The sequence below is a fragment of the Carcharhinus amblyrhynchos genome, chromosome 16 (genome assembly GCF_965287045.1).
Source record: "Carcharhinus amblyrhynchos chromosome 16, sCarAmb.v2.hapA, whole genome shotgun sequence".
In the NCBI taxonomy this organism is placed as follows: domain Eukaryota; kingdom Metazoa; phylum Chordata; class Chondrichthyes; order Carcharhiniformes; family Carcharhinidae; genus Carcharhinus; species Carcharhinus amblyrhynchos.
The window spans coordinates 46,590,493-46,608,261 of NC_137339.1; the positions used below are offsets into that span (position 1 = coordinate 46,590,493).

The 17,769-nt window shown below is 42.7% G+C and overlaps 1 protein-coding gene across 3 annotated transcripts in view; it reads left to right on the forward strand.

The window, feature by feature from the left end:
• LOC145353988 (solute carrier family 12 member 5-like) overlaps positions 1 to 17,769 on the forward strand; it is a 1,060,877-nt gene that overhangs the window by 998,691 nt on the left and 44,417 nt on the right. For all 3 annotated transcript variants that reach the window (XM_080205049.1, XM_080205050.1, XM_080205051.1), the window contains exons 15-17: positions 878 to 997; positions 13,170 to 13,274; positions 14,080 to 14,248. In XM_080205049.1, the coding sequence (XP_080061175.1) occupies positions 878 to 997; positions 13,170 to 13,274; positions 14,080 to 14,248 (394 nt within the window). The remainder of the gene's footprint in view (positions 1 to 877; positions 998 to 13,169; positions 13,275 to 14,079; positions 14,249 to 17,769) is intronic.

Consider the following 17,769-nt stretch of genomic DNA (forward strand, 5'->3'; position numbering starts at 1 on the left):
AGGCCATTTTAATATTTTTCTTCTAGATGAACAGTTGAGTGAAGGCAAAGGGAAATAACTGATGGAGCTCCAGCCTTAATGAGCCCACCTTCCCGGTTCCTCTTCATACATATTCTGAATTCTCTCCAACAGCTACAGCACATTAAGTCAATGGCAGTAAGGGTATCCCAAGTAGCCCTTTATCATTCCTGTAAACCTTTCAATAGATTTTTAGTTAAAAATGTGGAACTTAGCGGAAGAAAACTAAAGAATGTTAATTTTTGAAGGTTTTGGACAACAGGTTGACACTAATGCCCCAAATTTATCATCAGAGGGAGCACTGTGGTGTAAATGCACTAATCATCCTCAGGAAGTAGTTTCCTGGATAACTCTGCCCACAAAGTGCTGACAACAGAAAAGTGCAATACCTGATACAGTGGCACAGTCATTAGATCCATTATCTTTGCAGTCCAAAATAAAACCAGCCCTCTGCATGCCCATACACAATAGCAGCACACTTTCGCCATTGATAACCTGGAGACGCTACTGCCCGTTTGCCGCACCCCAGCAGCAAAATGAATGCTCGTCAGAAGAGTAAGATCTCAATGTTCTCTATCCATTCACAGATCTTCTGCTGTTGCACAATTGCGCCCTACAGTACAAATGAGCAAAGAAAGAATTTGTAGTCCAAAATGCTTCTCACAATTCAAGGTGTCCAAATGCATTTTCAGCCAGTGAAGTGTCACTGGCAAAATTGTGCAAATTCTATTCTGTAACTAATAACAGAAAATAAATGGCAGATAACCTGATCACAAATAACAAACTTCAACGAATAATATATGTTCATGTCTGTGGTATTACATTTATGCACTTGTGATAAACTTTCCCATTTTAATAGGACAATGTCGTTCCTGGGAATGAGCCTGTGCCTGTCCCTGATGTTTATTTGCTCCTGGTACTATGCAATAGTGGCCATGGTAATTGCTGGACTTATCTACAAATACATTGAGTTCAATGGGTAAGTCTCTGTGTTCATTTTGTACAAGTGGCTGCAGAATGAAACTCTGGGTCACAGTGTGTAAAAATACTCCTGCCTCCCTACCTGCCCATTTCTTGCCAATGTTGAACCCTTCTACTTACTAAATATGCCAGCTTCAAAGTGCTCAGGTGCCATTTCGCAAGGCAATCTCACAGTAGACTAAGAGACCCCCTGCCTCCCCACGGACATCGGGAACCTATACACCAATCATCAGTGGCATTTCCTTCACCCTCTCTCTGACATGATTGTCGACATCGGGGCACACCTAATGGGTTCCTTTCCTAACCCCTGACATGCCAGCCCAGCATGACCCCGACATGCCTCCTTCATATAACCCTCAACATGATCCGCCCCTGCATGACCCCCCTGTCCTGCACAGCATCCCAATCATAGTCCCTCTGCATAGGTCTCCCATCATACCCCCTGCATAGTGCCCCCATCATAATTCCCCCGCCCCATCATGGCCATTGTGCCAGGTCTTCATTAGTGGAGACCAGTAATAACTCTCACTATTATGGAGATGCCCAAAGGCCGGAAATTTATGTGTGCTGGGATTTGAATGGGCTAAACATATTTAAATATTACTTTAAAAATGGTCATTGGCCTTGTGCCTGTCTGGTTCAGGCCATTAGAAAGGGGCTGAGAGACTCGCAAATTTTGAGTCACAGCACAAAATCATTTTTTTAGGCACACACGCTATTCTCTGGGATCAGTATCATCTACACCAGGCATACTGAGGTCAGAGAATCACCTGCCAAATACCTATCTATCCCAATCTTAAATATGCTCAACAATGGAGCATCCACAAGCCTCTGGGGTAGAGAATACAAAAGATTCACAACCCTTTGAGTGAAATAATTTCTTCTCATCTCAATCCTAAATGACTGGGCCCTTATCCTAAGACTGTGCCTTCGTGTTTGAGATTCTATGATCAATGGAAACATTCTTTCAGCATCCATGCTATCAAGTCCCTTCAGAAGTTTGTAGCTTTCATTGAGATTGCCTCTCATTAAACTCTAGAAATTATAAAGCCCAATTTCCTCAGCCTCTCATCATAGGTCAAACCCCTCATTCCAAGGACCAATTGAGTGAACCATCGCTGTGCCACCTCCAATGCAAGTATATTGTTTCTTCAGTGTGGAAACCAAAACTTCACACTGCAGATGTGTTCTCGCCGAAATCCTATAGCAAAGCTTCTTTATTCTTATACTTCAATCCCTTGCAATAATGCCACATACCTTCCAAATTGCTTACTTTACCTGCATGCTAACTTCCTGCATTCCTTGTACAAATACCTCCAACATCGACAATTACAAGTTTCACACCATTTAAAAAATATTCTGCCTTTCCATTCTTTTGACAAAAGTAATTAAGTTCACACCTCCCTGCCTTATACTCCATCTGCTGTCTTGTTACCCATTAACCTAACCTGTGTATATCACTTTGCATTCTGTCCGTGTCCTCCCCACAGCTCACCAGTCCACCTAGTTTGGTACCATCAGCAAACTTAAATACATTGCACTCTGTATCTTCATCTAAGTAAATAGCTGAGGACCCATACTGATCTTTGCAGCACTCCACTACTCACTATCTGCCAATTTGAAAAGACTCTATTAATACAAACTCTCTTTTTCCTATCCATTAACTAATCTTATTTCCCCCCCAAACCCATGAAACTTTATTTTGTCTATTAACATTTTGTGTGGCATCTTATCAATCACCTTTTGGAAATCTACTACAAGGAGTGTGCTATTGCTTGTGGTGTTGGGGTGTTACCCTGATGTGGCTGGAGGGGTGGGGTGGTTCTTCCTCTCCGTGACAGGGAGTTTATATTTTATGCAGATCAGGGCACCCTTTAAAGATGGTGCACTGATCACTGGGGAGCTGACTTTGCCAGCTTATCAGGCCCTTCCCTCGCCAGTTTATCAGGGCCCTACCCTCAGATTCTCTGGTCCGTCGAGCACCAGAAAATCTGGAGAGAAATCTCGGCTATTCAGCTAAAGAAGTATACATCAGTTTTCAGTCTGAAACTGATAGTCTGACAAATGTTGGGATAATTCCACTGTTGGCATTCTTAATTTTCACCTGTACTGATTCTACTTCATGATCTTCAAAGGACAGATCCTTTGCCACTAATGGCCTTATATCATCCTTTACTATAAGGGCTACCCTTCCTCTTTTGCCATTCTGTCTGTCTTTCCAAAATATTCTGTATCCTGGAATATTTCCTTTCCAACCTTGGACACCTTGTGACTATAGTTCTGTGTTGGTATTAAATCTGAATGATTTCCCTCTATTTGTGCCACTAATTAATTTATCTTATTACAGATACTTAATACATTCAGATGAAGCACTTTTAATTTCATTTTTATTCGTATGCCCTTCAATGACCTCGTTCACTGATGAACATTTTTTGTTAAACCTTTTGCTCCTTTCTGTCCCAATCTGCTTGATTTTATCCAGATCAACATATTGTTCTGATACTTGGACCCTACTTTTTGAGTTTCCACATTTCCCTTCACCTAAACCTTGCCCCCATACCTCCAAGGGAATTTGGTGGGGCACACAAGCATGCTGGAGCCTCACCACCACACCAAGGTGAAAATCAGACACAGCCACGGGGGCGCTGAGTACCATAGTGGGTTCGTTAAAAGGCCCACCTTGGTTCTGTGGAATTTGTTCCAATTGTTAAGCATTAGGCCATCTGGCCTTTATCCGTCTAATTTTCTCGCACATGCATGCAAATTCATGCCAACCTGTGCCCCTCTGCCCACCCACAATGGACCCTCACACCCTCCATATTATCCCATGCCCCTCCACCCACCCATAAAGTCCTCTCATATTCTCCATGCCAATTCATAGTACTTTTATGCCCATTGATAGCAACAGCAGCATCTAGGACCTAGGAGCAGGAGTAAGCTATTCCAGCTCTTTGAACCTGCACCGCCATTCAGTGAGATCATTGTGGTCTGATTATGGTCTCAACTCCACTTTCAGTCTTCCCTCATAACCCTTGACTTCTCAAAAAAAATTTTAAATTCATTCATGGCACATGGACATTGCTGGCTGGCCAGCATTTATTGACCATCCCTAGTTGCCCTTGAGAAGGTGTTGGTGAGCTCCCTTCTTGAATCACTGCAGTCCATGTGATGTGGGTTGACTCACAATGCCATTAGGCAGGGAATTCCAGGATTTTGATCCAGCGATTGCAAAGGAATGGCGATATATTTCCAAGTTAGTGTGGTTGGTGGCTTGGAGGGGAACTTGCAGATGGTGGTGTTCCCAAGTATCTGTTGCCCTTGTCCTTCTAGATGGGAGTGATCGTGCATTTGGAAGGTGCTGTCTGAGGATCTTTGGTGAATTGCTGCAGCACATCTTGTAGCACACTGCTGCTACTGAGCGTCAGTGGTGGAAGGAGTAGATGTTTGTAGATATGGTGCCAATCAAGCAGGCTCCTTTGTCCTGGATGGTGTCAAGCTTCTTGAATGTTGTTGGAGCTTGTTTATCAAAAATCTATCTGACTCAGGAACGATTTTACCATTTTGATTCTAATGCTGAATCTGGGCATGTTTCAGATCCAACTTGTAAACCCTGTTCTCAGACCACACCCCCATAAGCACTCAGCCTCAAAAAAAAGTTGTGAATCTGAATCACGCTGTGGATGGGGCTTATTGCACCTGAAATGCTGCTGCTCCGATCGGAGCCTTCTACTGTGTATACGCAGTGAGAAAAAAATTTGAAAAACGCTCCCCTGTCACATCGCTCCTGGGCTGCAAAAAGCAAGAGCAATGGTCCCCGCAGACGTTGCCCAACCCCACAACATAACTGTCCTCCTTATCCACCCACACCACCCCCCCCGCTACCCAGACCGATCGCGATTCCCCTGCCTCACATCCCCCCCACCAATCACCCACAGAGTGGCAGCAGAACCCCCTCCTTCACCCACCCCCTCCATCGACCGCCACAAAGTGGCAGCGGACTTCTCTGCCCCTGCGCTCACCCCATCTCCTGAGAACAATCTGACCCACCTCCTCCTCTGCTCCCCCCTCTTCCCCCCACCAGAGAACCATTTGGTCCCCCTCCTCCTCCACCACCACTCTGTTTTGCAACGAATCTGGACAGGCAAACGCAATGGTGAAGTGGGAAATGCTTGTTAGTTTGGGTGCCCAGTTCACTAAGTCAATTTAAATGCATGCAAATACATTTAAATTGACATTGTGCCCGTTTGGGGCGCAGTCCATGGTAAAGGGGGAATCAGCACAGAGGCAGGTGCAGGTCGCGCTATTCACCTCATGCCTGACTTTACCAAGTTTTCACGCCTGAAAACGGACACAATGCAAGAGTAAAATTGGGCCCTTGGCCTTGAAAAATTCAGTGTCCCAGCCTCCACTGCCCTCTGGGGAAGCGAATTCCACAGACTAAAGTCTGTCATCTAGTTCTGGTCACTCCTGCAAGAGGAAACATCATTCTGGTATCCACCCTGTCAAATCCTTTCAGGATCTTAAATGTTTCAATGCTCTAAACTCTGGTGAGTAAAGGCCAACCTTTCTTCATAAAGTTAAGTTCTTCATGCCAGAAATGAGTCAAGTGAACCTTCACTGAACTGACTCTAACACAGTTCTACCCTACTTTAAATAAGGAGATTGAAACTGTTCCAAAAAGTACTCCAGTTATTGTTTCACCACGGTCCAGTACAACTGCAGTAAATCTTCCCCACTTTTATATTCCATTCTCCTTGCAATAAGGTCAACATTCCATTTGGCTTTCTTATCACTTGCCATACCTGCATATTAACCTTTTGCAGTTCATGTACTAGGATACGCGGATCCTTCTGTAATTCCTCTCCATTTAAATAATATATTTATTATCTTTTTCTATTCTTCCTGCCAAAGTGGACATGTTCACATTTTCCCACTTTATATTCCATCGGCCAATATTTTGCCCACTCATTTAACCTATCTATAACCCTCTGTAAATCCTTTACATCCTTTTGACACTTTACTGTCATCAGCAAATTAAGCTGCCATATCTTCCTTCAGTCTCTTCATCCAATTCATCGATATAGTTTGCAAATAGCTGAGATCCCATGGCCCTTTACTAGTTATAGCTTGCCAAATCGCAAAAGATCAATTTATCCCTACTGTCTTCTTCCTGTTGGGTAACCAGTCCTTTATCCATGCTAACATATTACCCTCTACATCATGAGCTCTTATTTTGTGTAGTAACTTTTAATGTGGAGCCTTATTGAGTTCTTTTTGGAAATCCAAGTACACCACACCGAAAGGTTTCCCTTTATCCATCTTTTTAATTCTTCAAAAAAACTAATAAATTAGTTAAACACAGTTTTCCTTTTGCAGAACCATTTTGACTCTACCTGATCCCATTCTGACTCTCAATACTTTCTGTAACCTCCTGAATAATTGATTCTCCAATTTTTCTATGACAGATGTTAGTGCTATTTTTCAACCCATCTAGAATCTAAGGAATTTTGGAATATTATAACCTATGCCTCTACAATCTTTGCAGCCACTTTTTTTTAAGACCCTAGGCTGCAGGCAATGAGATCTGTCAACCTTATGCCTAATAGTTTTCCCAATACCTTTTCCCTGGTAGTGGTGATTGTTTTAGGTTTCCCCCCTCCCTTTTGTCTCTTGATTTTCATTTATCTTTGAAAAGTTATCTAAGTCTTCTACAGTGAAGTAGACACAACATACTTGTTCAACACTTCCACAGCATTCCCTTGTTTTCTATTATTAATTCCCTAGTCTCAATCTCTGGGTGGCCAACTCTTGTTTTAGCTACTTCTTTCTTTTTTTAAGTACTTGTGGAAACTCTTACTTTCTCTTCTTATATTTTTAGGCATCTTTCTCTCGCTGATATTCTAATTTCTCCCTCTATTATTTCTTCAGTCTTATTTTCTGGTTTTTCAAGTCTGTTCAATCTTCTGACCTGCCACTAATCTTTGCAGAATTAGGGTCTTAGAGTCTTAGAGGATTATAGCATGGAAACAGACCCTTCTGCCCAACTTGTCCATGCTGCCCTTTTTTTAAACCCCTAAGATAATCCCAATTGCCCACATTTGGCCCGTATCCCTCTATACCTATCTTATCCATGTAGCTATCTAAATGCTTTTTAAAAGACAAAAGTGTACTTACTACTACCTCTGGCAGTTTGTTCCAGACACTCACCACCCTCTATGTGAAAAAATTGCCCCTCTAGACACTTTTGTATCTCTCCCCTCTCACCTTAAACCGATGCCCTTTAGTTTTAGACTCCACTACCTTTGGGAAAAAATATTGACTATCTAGCTGATCTGTACCCCTCATTATTTTATAGACCTCTCTAAGATCACCCCTCAGCTTCCTACACTCCAGAGAAAAAGGTCCCAGTCTATCCAGCCTCTCCTTATAACTCAATCCATCAAATCCCAGTAGCATCCTAGTAAATCTTTTTTGCACTCTTTCTAGTTTAATAATGTCCTTTCTATAATAGGGTGACCAGAATTGCACACAGTATTCCAAGTGTGGCCTTACTTGGAAGGTCTTGTACAATTTCAGCAAGACATCCCAACTCCTGTATTCAATGTTTTGACCAATGAAACAAAGCATGCTGAATGCCTTCTTCACCACTCTGTCTACCTGTGACTCCACTTTCAAGGAGCTATGAACATGTACCCCTAGATCTCTTTATCCTGTAACTCTCCCCAGTGCCTACCATTAACTGAGTAAATCCTGCCCTGGTTCAATCTACTAAAATGCATCACCTCACATTTATCTAAATTAAACTCTGGCTGCTATTCATCAACCCACTGGCCCATTTGATCAAGATCCCATTGCAATCGAAGATAACTTTCTTCACTATCCACTTTGCCATCAATCTTGGTGTCATCTGCAAACTTACTAACCATGCCTCCTATATTCTCATCGAAATCATTAATACAAATTACAATCATTAAGCTTATTTTACACATCCTACAGAGGCTCATGACAGCTTATCAATTCATCTCCACTGAATTTTGCAACTTTGCACGCATGTGGAACTTTGAGCATCTCACAAGCAGCTACCTACACCCACAATCAAATGATCTAGTGGAACGAGTGTTTCGCTCAGCCAAGCACCTCCTAGGCAAATGTGTACGGGATCACATAGGCTACCATGCTGCACTCTTCAGCCTTCAAAATCTATTACAAGAGAATCTGCTCTCATCAGCACAACAACTCTTTTTCAGATCTACCAGGTCCACGATTCCTACTGTCAAGGCTCTACTGCAGCCCAAACTTGAAACCAATGTGAATGATATCCTCTTGTAATGCAGACTGAGAAGCATAACACACCGTGTTCAAAATGTCTACAGACTTGGCCCTCTAACACTAGGTCAAACAGTCAGGATTCAGACTGCACATGGCCATGACCAGTTGGCAGTGGTATACAGTAATGCCCACAACCGAACAGTAACATGGTAACCTCAAGTAATGCCCACTATGTACATAATTATTGTTACTTTCTGAAAATAGGCTGTATGCATTTTATACATATATTAGGAACAAGAGGGTAGCTAGAGAAAGAGCTGGTTCACTGAAGGACAAAGGAGGGAAATTATGCATAGAACCAAAGGAAGTGAGTGAGATCCTTAATGAATACTTTGCATCAGTATTCACAAAGGAGAGGCACACGTTGATTGATGTTGTCTTGGAGGGGTGTGTAAACCCTTTAGAACAAGTACAAGGGAGGAAATGTTAGGTGAATTAAAAATCATTAAGGTAGACAAATCCCCAAAGCCAGATGGCATCTATCCCAGATCACTGAGGGAGACTAAAGATGAAATTGCTGGGCCTCCAAAAGAAATCTTTGTTTCCTCATTGGCCACTGCTGAGGTCCCAGAGGATTGGAGGATAGCCAATGTTGTCCTGTTATTTAAGAAGGGTAGCAAGGATAACCCAGGTAATTATAGGCCAGTGAGCTTAACATCAGTGATAGTGAAATAATTGGAGAAGATTCTTAAAAATTGGATTTTTGCACATTTGAAACTGAACGGTCTTGTTAGCAACAGACAGCATGGTTTTGTACGAGGGGTGTCAGGTCTCACTAATTTAATTGAGGAGGTGACAAAAATGATTGACGAGGGAAGGGCTGTGGATGTTGTCTACATGGACTTTAGTAAGGCATTTGACAAGGTCCCTAATGCAGGCTGGTGCAAAAGATTAAATCTCATGGGATCAGGGGTGAACAAGCTAGATGGATTCAGAACTGGCTTGGCCATAGAAGACGAGGGTGGAAGGGTGTTTTTCTGAATGGAGATCTGTAACTAGTGGTATATCGCAGCAATCAGTGCTGGGACCTCTAAATGATTTGGAAGAAAACATAGCTGGTCTGATTAGCAAGTTTGCGAATGATACTAAGATTGGCGGAATTGCAGATAGTGATGAAGATTGTCAGAGAATACAGCAGGATATAGATAGGCTGGAAAATTGAGCAGAGAAATGGCAGGTGGAATTTAATCCAAACAAATGTGAGGTGATGCATTTTGATTAATCCAATTCAGGTGGGAGGTATAAAATAAATTTTCAGGAACATAGACACACAATTATACAGTACTTCCTTCAATTTGATATCACTATAACTTCCTGATTTAGTTAAAAATGATGCATCCTTCTCAAAGAGTCTTTCTTTCTCATTGGGATAAATCTTTATTGAGAGTTGATAAATATTGTCTTAAAAGTCTACCATTACATCTCTCTGTTTTACCTTTTCACCTAGTTTCCCACTTCACTTTAGTCAACTCTGAATTCACACCTTTTAAATTACCTTTATTTAGATTTAAAACACTAATCTGCTCACTTCCAAACAAAACATGAAATTCTGTCATGTAATGATTGTTGTTGCCTCAGGGCTCCTCTGATATGAGGTTATTGACTAATCCTGTCTCGTTACACATTATCAAGTTGAGAATAGCGTATTCCCTGGTTGACACTGGGACATACTGCTCAAAGAAACTGTCCCGAATACACTCTATGAACTCATTTTTCAGGCTATCTTTGCCAGTCTGATTCAGTCAATCTACATGTAGTTTAAAGTCACCTATGATTATTGCAGTACTTTTCTTACCTACCCCACTGATTTCTTCAGTAAATTCTGTCCTACAGTGTAGCTACTGTTAGGAGCCTATAAACTCTTACTGCAAATGACATCTTACCTTTCCTATGTGTTATCTCAATGCAAAATGATTATACAACATGTCTTTTTGAGCTAAGGTCATCTCTTACTACTACGCTAACAACTTTTTTAAATTAACAGAATTACCCTACCACTTTTACCTCGCTCCCTGTCTTTCCAAAATGTCAAATATCATTCAATAGTCAGGTCTCTGCCTGTACAGCTTTCAATCATGGCTCAAAATGTCTATCAGGCTATGCATATTGGGTCAGATTTTCCAGTCCTGCCCGCTTATCTGGGGACTGGGAATTCCCACCCAAGATCAATGGACCTTTTAATAAAGCGTAGAATTCCGACAGTGCAGAACGAGGCAATTTGGCCCATCGAGTCTGCACCGATCCTCTGACAGAGCGTCCTATCCAGGTCCAACGCCCGCCCCCCGCCCCCCCCCCGCCCCCCCCGCCCCCCGCCCCTGCCGTCCTATCCCCATAATCCTATGCATTTACTCCACAAATCCTTTTAACCTGCACATCTTAAGACCCTAAGGGGAAATTTAGCATGGCCAATCCACCTAACCTACACATTTTTGGACTGTGGAAGAAAACCAGAGCACCCAAAGGAAACCTACAAACTTGAAACATTAGCTCTATTCTCTCTCCACAGATACTGTCAGACCTGCTGAGAATTTCCAATATTTTCTGTTTTTGTCCCTATTTCCCCAATACTGGTGGCAGTACCCTATTAATCCAAACCATTTCTTCCACAAAAGTCTTTCAGTCACACATTAAACTTTCCAATCTTATTTATCCTACATTAATTTGCTCATGATTCAAGGCAATAATCCAGAAATTATTACCTTTGGGTCTCTGCTTTTTAATTTAGACCCTAACTGTTCATAATTCTAAAGCAGAACCTCATTTCTAGTCCTAAGTATTTTGTGGGCACCCATGTGGATCACAACAACTGGATCCTCCACCTCCCACTGCAAACTCCTCTCCAGCCCAGAGCAGATGTCCCAAACCCTGACACTGAGCTTTTGGACTCTTGCCCTCACCTACAGATAATTGTATCTGTCCATGAACTACACAGTCCCCAACTACCACAGCATTCCTATTTGTTCCCCCAGCTTGAATGGCTTCCTGTTCCTTGGTGCCATGACCAGTTCTCATCCACTTTGCAGCAACCATTTTCATCCAATACAATTTGCAAGAACCTTATACTGGTGAACAATTGCAAAAGTTGAGGCACCTCCAGTCACAGGGTGGATGTTGTTGGGAAGATGTTTCTCCTTGTGAGTGAAACTAGAACAAGGGACAACAGTTTAAAATAAGAGATCTCCCATATAAAGCAGAGATGAGGAGAAATGTTTTCTCTCAGAGAGTCATTACTCTAGAATTTTCGTCTGCCAGGAGCTTTTGAAGCAGGGTCATTGGATATTTTGGGGATGAGGTAGATAGATTTATTGTTGGCAAGGGAGTCAAAGGATATAGGGAGTAGACAGGAAAGTGGAGTTGAGGCCACAGCTAGATTAATCATGATCTTATCAAACGGCAGAGCAAGTATGAAGGGCCAAATTTCTTATGCTTGCCCCAATTCATATATGTATATGTATGTATGTTCATATGTAAATAAACATTGAGCCAATGACAAAATAGACTGAGAAGAAATGTTGTCAATCAAGGAATGTTTTCCATTGAATGCACTTGTTTCAACAAATGGAAGTCTGGGTCTCAACCCAGAAGTTTGAGCTTCCCAAAAATCTGGCCCAAATGTTTCAGGCTGAGACTTTTCTTCACAGGTAAGCAGTTTTTAAACAAATACAAAGCCAAGGGAAAAGATATGGAAGGATATGAGGGTCAGGAGGTAAAGGGCAGCAAAAGAATAAAATGGAGAGATTATCATAAGGTGGAGGATAGGAGCGGTTAAATGACAGAAATGACTGAGTACTTAAATGATAAGTGAGTACTGGGCTAATTTTGTCACTGATGAAATTGTTTCTTTAATTTGAGCACCATCAATCTCCATTCTCCATTGAGCATACTTTCATTCCTCCCCTTGTTATAGCAATGTTGAGCACTAGAAAAATATTACCAAGGCACTCATGATAGAAATGCACCCCAGAAATAATGTATGCTTCTAATGTGCCCACTAATGATTGAATGGATCCATTCAGTTCACATAGACAGTGCTAGAAACGTTGGCAGACACTGACCGCTCCCCTGTCTGAAAATGTGACATAGTAACATAATAAGCCTGCTCAGGTCTGTCTAGGGGATGGTAACTATATTACCAGTGATTCTGTTGCCCAGTTGTGATGGTTTTATTCAGTCATTGAAATCAATTAAGCTGGTACTGTGTAAATGTGGCATTTTATTTCCATAGTACACAATGCATAAGGTCATGGGTCCTTGAACTGAACAAAGGAATAAGTTATAGAGTCATTGATGGCACAGAGTGGGGCTGTTTGGCACCAAGTTCTTGAATATCCTTCAAGACAATGACAAAGCAACCATGATGCTGGAACTGTCTGGCAGTAAGGACTTAGAAGAGTTCCATGAGACTGAAATGTTCACAAAGAAAACCCTAGTGAATCTGAAGGACATCCTAAAAGTATTAATAGAATTTGGCCTGAAGGAGTTGAAAGCAACTCAATGCAAACAGACTGAATAGACTGACAAGAACAGCAAAATGGAATAACATTACCTATTTGATTGGCAGCATCAGAAAGATTAATGATAGTAAAACAATGAAAGCAATTCTCATGCTATTTAACCAAGGAGAATCACAATCACATAACAGGCCCTGCAATATAATCCAGTTTTCCTTGACAAGTTAGCAGTCCAAACAATGTACATTTTGTGCAAGGAATTATTGCAATATTACTGCTGTCCAATCAGGTGGTAATGCATTACTGACTGGCTGCACGTAGGTGTATGTGATTCACTTGCATGGAAGTGAACAGCAGGATGTTTTTCTGATTCTTATTTCCTTTATGCAGAGCTGAGAAAGAATGGGGAGATGGGATCCGTGGTCTGTCGCTCAGTGCAGCCCGATATGCTCTGCTCAGACTTGAAGAAGGTCCTCCTCACACTAAGAACTGGAGGTTAGTGGCTAATTTAAACTTTGAAGCTTTAATATCTTTGTCTTGCAAAATTATATTGGGTTAACATCTGCAAGTCCACCAGCAATTCAGAACTAGCGACAAGGAAAGGTGAGAGTTCCACATACTTGGCAATTAGTAAGGCGTCATAAATACTATATATTGTACTGATAACACAGCCTGCAGTACAACCATCTGTTTCCCAAACACTGTTGTGTTTGCTTAATTGGAGTGATTGGATAAAGGGGATTCTTTGTTTACCTCAGGTTGTACACATAATTGGCTTCATTACATTAACCATTCTATTCTCCCAACAGAGCTTCATAGAATGGATTATATTGAAAACTTAGTTCCAGTTATAATCAAGAGATATATTCTAAACATAGAATCAAAGGCAGTCTTGTGACACACTGGGTAGCATCCCTGCTTCTGAGCCAGAAGTTCCGCGTTCGAGTCCTACCCCAAGACTTGATGAACAAGGAACTCATAACATGCAGTCGTAACGTGGTTAAACAGGTTGAGAGTCAATCAGCAAATCCTTCCAAACATGTCAATGGCTGGCAGTAAGAGCAGCAGAGAGTCCTGGTCAGTCACGCTTGATGTGGTACCCCTCAAGGTATAAGCCCCTGACAACAGACTAGGGACCTATTCTGGGAATGACGAGTTATTGAATTAGATCAAAGTCTTCCTTAGCACACCACTAGGTGTGGGAAGAGAATTGGATAGAAATGTAGAATCATCCTGTTCAGATGGGTTATGTTCTTTGGTTACATGTTGAGTTAACCAAAATATTTTTGTTTGTTCACAGGCCCCAGCTTCTAGTACTTGTAAAGGTGGACCAAGACCAGAATGTCAAACATCCACAGCTTCTGACTTTCACCTGCCAGCTAAAGGCTGGGAAAGGACTCACCATTGTGGGCTCAGTATTAGAGGGCAGTTTCCTGGAGAATCACACCCAGGCCCAACGAGCTGAAGAGGTACACACTAACTAGTTTCATCCCCTTATTAACATTTTCAGCAGATTGTCGTAGAGTTTTAAGGCACAAAAGGAGGCCCTCCAGCTCATTATGGCTACATTGGCCATCAATCACCTATTAATTCTAATCCCATTATCCAGCATTTGGTCCATTGCCTTGTATACTATAGAGTTTCAAGTACTCCAGTTGTGGTTGTTAAATGTAATTAGAATTCTGCCACCCTTTCAGGCAAAGAGTTCCAGATTCCCGAATTCCCCTATCACGGTTCCAGCATGCACCCCTCCACATCATAACCCTCGATATGCCCCCACACTGATCATGACCCCCGGCATGCTCCCCTCCCCAGCTCGTGATACTCGGATGCCTCCGCCCTCCCCCACCACCCCCCCCCCACCCCGCCACGCTCCCCCTCCCCAGCTCATGACACTGGGGGGCATTAAGCCCCCACCTCCTGCCACCCCCAATCATGACCATTCATATGACCCCCTGGCATGCCCCCCCAATCATGACCCTAGATAGGCCCCTCCCATCATAACACCCAACATGCCCCCTCCCTGATCATGACTGTCGATATGACACCTGACATGCCCCTCCCCTGATGGTGACCCCCAATATGCCCCTCCCATCATGACACCTGATATGCCCCTCCCATCATGACCTCCAACATGCCCCCCATCACAACCCCTTATCTTTTCCCCTAAAACAATGTTGTCTTCTCCTTTCCTGAAGCCACCATCCATGAATTTTAACTACTGCCCAAAATGGGTTCTGTCACAGTGAGGAGGTGGAATCCTTAGTTTGAGTTCAGCCTCTTGTTTCCTTGAGCCTTCCCCCAGCATAGACATGCAAAGAACTTGCAGTCCCTGAGCATTTCCACAGTGGAGAACAACCAAGCCATCAGTTTCACACCAAGTGATAAACTTATCAATTTAATATTAGGGAAAGCTCTCTAATATAATCACCTTTCCTATTCACTGTTTGTAATTTGTTTTCAAGCACTAACATTATTTGTACTGAATTAAATTGTTGTCTTGTTTTAAATTTGTCTTTAATATTGTCAGGCACAGCACTTTAATTGTGTCCATATATTGTCACGGCAAGTAGTTTCAATGATACAACAGTCAAATCTCATTACATCACCATGTTTTTAAGTAGTTCTTAATTAGACAAATGTTCTAGCAAGACTTTTTAGTACTTGGTCCATTTAATTCACTAAATCGACACAGGCAGTGAATTCTAAGATTTCCTTGTAATGTGAGGTAGGGCCCTGAGTATGACACTGGCCTACACTTGGGACAGATGCCATTGAAACCCAGATTGTTACTGGCAAATTGACAGCTGTGATTTTTCATTGTAAAGCATCTGCAAAGAAAAAGGTGGAACTACAAAATATTGCTTCCTACCTGTGCTTTTTAAATACACGCTTGTTTCTTTCCTGTCCCTTAAAGCAGTTACTGTTTTCCTCCTTCTGAATGTATTTCTTTGCCAGAAATATCCTTGCTTATCTGAACATAATTACTGCAGATATGTTGCAGATGTTGTTTAGGAGACTGAAACTTCAAGCAATGATTTTTATGAAGGTACAGTTTCGGGGAAAGGATGTCATGACCCCATCTGCTGTACAAATAGTTTTTCACTTGATACACTTTGTAATCCTTTAGAACTTGAATAACCAGATGGTGAATGATAAAATATTATAGCCTAGTCTTTACACACTGGCAAGCTTTTATTTACAGAGACACACATTATATATCATACAGCTCCAAACCAACTGCCCTCCCTCCACTGTACTGCAATATTAATTTAAAAGCAATTAACAAATTAATTTATAAACAGGTTAACAGCTCCTTAATAGGGCACTGTAAAAAAGGACTATACTTTAATGGAAAGTTATAAAAATAAAAGAATGGTCCCACGATTGGTGATGCACTTCAGTCTTGCTGGTCATTGGCCGTGGAAGGCCTCAAGCACGCCAGCCAACGACACATCCTCCCCCTCCAGGGACACCCGGATGTAAATATAGTTGTGGAAGAAGGACAGATAGATGGGCTGAACAATCTCCTCAACTACCCACTGCCCTGACCTGTTTGTAACCACTTTAGTCAGGCCAGAGGTAGATCCACAAAGAGGTTCGAAAGGGCTCATCCAGGAATTGTACCTGGGAACTCCTGCATGCTCACCTGATGAAAGTTCCAAAGTGAAAATTATAAACCTATACTAGCAAGCTGCCTCCACTACTGCAATACATATATGAGCACAGAGGAGTCCCCAGTTAGTGCCCACCACCAGAATACAATTAACACCCAGCTGAAATACAATTACCAGCCTCCAATCAAAACTGTTGCATACAATAGGCGGAATCTTTCATATAATTTGTCAGTGTCGATTTCAATTAAAATCCGGAGCAGTGGTTTCAGCCATCACTCTGAAGGGTGGGTTCTAATAGAATTGGCAATGCCAGCTACACAGTGATCGGGGTGCCATCTTTAAAGGGCGCTCTGATCTGCAGTAAAATATGAACAATCCCCAACCCCCCTCACCCCCTTCTCCAACACAAGCTATGGAGCAACCCCCCCATAGCTATTGGCCACCCCCCCCCACCGCCCCCAGTCTATATACAGACATCAGGGCAACGTGCCCCACACTGGCATTGGGGCAACGGGCCCCACTCCCACATAGACAACATGCCAACCCTTGCCCCTCTCATACAGATATCAGGGCAATTACCACCACCTCCACATAGTCATCAGGGCAACCCCTCCCCCAAACATGCATTGGGGTAACTGCCTGTCCACTAGGTGGTATGGTGGCACAGTGGTTAGCAGTGCTAACTGCTGCCTCACAGCTCCAGGAACTTGGGTTTGATTCCTGGCTTGAGTGATTCCCTGTATGGAGTTTGCACGTTCTCCCCATGTCTGCAAAGGTTTCCTCCAGGTTCTCTGGTTTCCTCCCACGGTCAAGAGATGTGCAGGTTAGGTTGATTGGCCATGCTAAATTGCCCTTAATGTCCCGGGACGTGTTAGAGGGATTAGCAGGGTAAATATGTAGGGTTTCAGGGATAGGACTTGGGTGGGTTGGTGCAGGCCCTATGGGTTGAATGCCCTTTTTCTGCACTGTAGGGTTTCTGTGATTCTATGAAAACCACCAGGGTACCCACCTACATACACAGAAGGGCAATGCCCAAATGGGGTTCCCCAGAGAGTCCACCCATGGCACAACACTGTGGAACTGCTAGGTTGGCACTGCCCATGTATGTCCCTCTCCCCCAGGGCTACACAGAGGCTATACTTTGCTCTGCACCTCCTGCGGGCTCCTCTCAACAGCTTCCTATTTTGCAACAGCTGTTGTAGACCTTGCTGACGTGGTGTCACATCAGTGGAATTTCCTTCCTGGGGGAACATATGGCGGGGAAGCCTTATAAATTCATGTAAATATATTTAAATGAGATTCCCGCCCATTCTGGGAACCTCATTGCATCACTGGCAAGGGGCAGGGAAAATGCGGGAACAAGGTCTCGCTGC